Genomic DNA, 3,818 nt, shown 5'->3' with positions numbered 1-3,818 from the left:
ACATTAAAAAAGATTTTAAGCTGCTAGAGAGTGTCCAAAGAAGGGCCATGAGGATGGTGAAGAGACTGGAAGGAAAGCCTTATGAGGAGTGGCTGAGGTCACTTGGTTTGTTCAGCCTAGAGGTGACTGAGGGGAGACCTCATTGCAATCTTCAACATCCTCATGAGGGGAAGCGAAGGGGCAGGCACCAACCTCTTCTCTTGTGACCAGTGACAGGACTCAAGGAAATGGCATGAAGCTGAGTCAGGGGAGGTTTAGGCCGGATATCAGGAAAAGGTTTTTCACCCAGACGGCTGAGCACTGGAACAGGCTCCCCATGGAAGTGGTCATAGCACCAAGCCTGTCTGAGTTCAAGAAGTGTTTGGACAACACTCTCAGGCACATGGCAGGACTCTTGGGGTGTCCTGTGCAGGGCCAGGAGTTGGACTCTATGATCCTGACATATCCATTCAAACTCAGCATATTTTACAAGTCTATGAAAAAAAGGAGGAAGCTGATCATTTACTGGCCCTGGATGGTTTGCACCTTTGGGCATCAGCAAAACACCTCAGTCCTTCCACAGGAAAACCCGCCACTTCCATCTGGGAAGGGGACAACCCCATGGAAGGCACGGAGGATGTGCTGGTAGCCCCCACCACACATGCCCATGGGGGCTCCTCCAGGCTGACGCCAGGGACTCTACTCATCCCAAAGTGACAGATGAACACAGTGCAGCCACAGCCCTCATTTCTGTGCACAAGCTAGGGGCTGCAGACAGCATTTTTGGGAGATTGCTGGTGTCCAGGTGTCACCATGTCTCCATCCCTGGGCAGGGCTGGGTACTGGGCAGAGCCCATGGAGTACAAGCCCTGGGGAAGGAGGTCAGCAGTCACTTCCACCTTCCAGAGCTGAAGGCACCAGGATGGCCCAAAACACACGGAGGAGACGCTGTCCCCCATCACAGGCCACTTGCCATCAGGTCTGTGGGCCAGTACTGGTCATCCAAGTACTGGCTGCTGTCTGCAGTGGGGTCTGTGACGGGGCTGGGGGGCCGGGGGGGCAGGCTATGGGCCAGCTCCTTCTCCCACTGCACCTCCACCAGTCTGTACAGCTCCATGGCTGTTTGAGCATCTTCCACCGACGAGTGTCCTTTATGGCCAACCTGAGCAAAGGGGGAAAAGCCTCAGTTAGACAAAAGGCGCAGCAAAAATCCCACAGGTCATGTTGTCTGCTTGCTCAGAAGTACACAAATGCTGTGGGTTTTGGAGACAGCAAAGGTTTGATGCAACCAAGGAGGTACAGGTATCTCTTCAACACTTTCTGGAGGGCATAGGTCCTGTCCACGTTTTACTGAGATGCTTAATGGTCAGCTTGGGAGGCCCTGGGCTCTCCCAGCTTATTTATAGCCAGAGGCACATCTCACAAAAAGCACCCATGGAGGTGGGAGGGCCAGGCTGACCACACAGGTTTGTAGCTAACCCAGGAACTGCTTCCCATTCAAGGTTCCTGGTGCTTACCTGGATCCTTTTATGGAGCAGGTGCCTAGCTAAGTTCTTGAGTGAGACGTTGGCCCTGACAGGCAGCCCTGCCCTCTGCTTCAGCACAGGGATCTGGCTGGTGTCTCGAGTCCTGTCTTTTGGGTGGAAGTACTTCAGGGCTTGGAAGTCATTGTGGATGGCGTGTCCTACCACAATCTTGTCTTTCAAGATCTTCAGGATCTGGAAGAGTCAGAAAGGGTTAGACAGGCAGCAAAAGAAACACCAATTAAGCATAAAATAAACCATTTTTTATTAAATTAAGCTCCCTGACTTCCAGTTTTTAGGTTCCCAGAAGGGAGCAACAGCCACCAAAACAACCCACTGCACAGCTTCAGAGGCTTCCCATCCTGTGGTTGTGTCTCTGCCTCAGAGCAGTTCAGCATGGGCCACCAAAAACCCCAATTTGTGTTTGGCAGATAACACACTGTTTTGGTTTTTTTTTTTTTTAATTTCTCTTTTTCCCCTCACCTCTGCCTGGGCAGCCTTGAAGGGAATCGCTCTCTTCATGTGCTGCTTGGTGATGCCACTCCAGCGTGTCCGGAAGTCCACGATGGGGAGCTCGGGCTGAATGTACTTGTCATAGATGACATCCCCCTCGTAGTTCACCACGGAGCACCGTGCCAGCTCACTCAGCCTGCCCTGAGGGCCGGTGCCCACCATCTCACAGTCAATGGCCACGTACTTGCCCGGGCGCAGGACCAGTGAGGACATTCTCACCTTCTTGGAACTGTCGTTCCCCTGGGACAGCAGTACGGAGTGGTGCCTGGCTATACTGTCCGGAGAGGCAGATGGGGACAGGGATGCAGAGATGACCCGTTTGGGCTTGGGGACCTTGCCAGAGCGCTGTGTCGTGGTGCCATTTGCCTTGGTGAGGGCGGCGTGTGCCTCTGGCCCCGCCACGGGGGTCTGAGTGCTCCTGTGCTCACGGGGGCTCAGCAGCCCCTTCTGCTCCAGCAGCGCCCGGCGCTCCAGGAACCGCTGGTGCTTACGGCTCTTCTTCTTGCTGCGGCCCTGCGGCGAGCTGGGACCCTTCGGGGCCTGAGGGCAGACCCCCGCGGAGGGGTCACGGGTGCCCTGCAGGGTGGGCGCAGAGACCGTCGGGGCGGGCAGCAGCGGGGTCATCTGCCCTTTGCCAGGTGGCATTCCTGCTGGAGTGTGCACAGGGGGGCATGAGTGCCGCGCAGCCCCCGTGCTCCCCAGTCAAAAACGACGCGCATACCCCGTAGGAACCCCCCCCATCCCGCAGGCACAGACAGGAGTTATGGGACAGGGAAGGGGGGGGCGGTGGGGGGGAGGTGCACACGGACACACTGTCACACCCTGTCCCCACCCCTTTGCCGCTCATTGCCCGGTCCCAAACCGCCTCTTTCCCGGTCCCATGGCCTTGCCAACTCTCTCGCCGATCCGCAGCCCTCCTGCCCACCCCACTACCCCCCCTGCCCACCCCATTACGTGCTCCCCAGAGCCCTGTCCGCCCATTACCCGGGCTCTCTCTGCCTCGCTCCGGGCCCCAGCGCCCTGCCCGCCCCATCACCCATTCCCAGGCCCGTACCTGCCCCCCTGCCCCTGCTCCCCCACCCCAAGGCCCCCTGTCCCCCCTGTCTCCCCCTCCTGACCGGGCCCGCCGCGCTCCCCACGTGTCTCGCCCGGAAGCCGCCGCTCACACATGCCCGGGCAAGTCCCGCCGTGGCCACGCCCCCTGCCCTCCTATTGGCTGAATGGCGGGTGATTTGCATGCGGGGCGTGGCCCGGCAGGGCTGAGCGGTGGGCGGGGCTTCTGGGGCCCCGGTTATAGCGCGAGGGGGGAATTGGGAATGTCTGAGGATGTATCTGGGGTTTATATCCCAGACCCCGATGCTCATGGCTTCAGGGCTCTCACCTGGTGGGGAGGGCACCTTCGAGGTGTTGGGGTTTGGGGGTGGGATAAAATTTTATGCATATTTTGCGTGTTTGTGCATAATTGGTCAACAGAGTGTTATCGGAATCAAAGTTGCGACATAAAGATATGTGCACGAGAAACGAAAGCACTCTAAAAGTAAATTCGTTGCTTTGCCACGGGGTTGTTTTAGGAGGTCAACTATAGCGATTCAGTTTGCCTCTTGTGTTTTGGAGGGTGCTTTTTATTTTGGGGCACACAGCTCCGTGCCCTGGAGTGCAGCCTGGCACAGAAACGCTGCAGTTTTCCTGTGTGTTTCCTGCGGTGCAGTGCTGTCCCTGTGGGCATCCCTCCTTCTGACGGTGGGGTGGGCTGAGGCACAGCAGCTCCTGCAGGGTTTGCATCCTCCAGGCTGTGCTCCCCAG

At 57.5% G+C, this 3,818-nt stretch overlaps 1 protein-coding gene across 3 annotated transcripts; it reads right to left on the bottom strand.

The window, feature by feature from the left end:
- Positions 1–405: 405 nt before the first annotated feature.
- On the bottom strand, positions 406–3,430 carry LOC108492528 (apoptosis-enhancing nuclease-like). Of its 3 annotated transcripts, none has more exons than XM_017804964.1 (4): positions 3,397–3,430; positions 1,986–2,665; positions 1,497–1,697; positions 406–1,141 (listed from the first exon to the last, which is right to left on the bottom strand). In XM_017804964.1, the coding sequence occupies exons 2-4, from the start codon at positions 2,658–2,660 to the stop codon at positions 938–940; spliced, it is 1,080 nt and encodes a 359-aa protein (XP_017660453.1). In that variant the 5' UTR covers positions 2,661–2,665; positions 3,397–3,430; the 3' UTR covers positions 406–937. The 3 variants fall into 3 exon arrangements, with proteins under 3 accessions (XP_017660453.1, XP_017660451.1, XP_017660452.1); XM_017804962.1 differs by lacking the exon at positions 3,397–3,430 and adding an exon at positions 3,134–3,192; XM_017804963.1 differs by lacking the exon at positions 3,397–3,430 and adding an exon at positions 3,182–3,191.
- Between the last annotated feature and the right edge of the window lie 388 nt (positions 3,431–3,818).

This window comes from Lepidothrix coronata, unplaced genomic scaffold (assembly GCF_001604755.1).
Source record: "Lepidothrix coronata isolate B3197 unplaced genomic scaffold, Lepidothrix_coronata-1.0 Scaffold11, whole genome shotgun sequence".
Classification (NCBI taxonomy): domain Eukaryota; kingdom Metazoa; phylum Chordata; class Aves; order Passeriformes; family Pipridae; genus Lepidothrix; species Lepidothrix coronata.
Note: the sequence above shows the minus strand (reverse complement) of the source record. Positions and strands in the feature narration are given on the sequence as shown.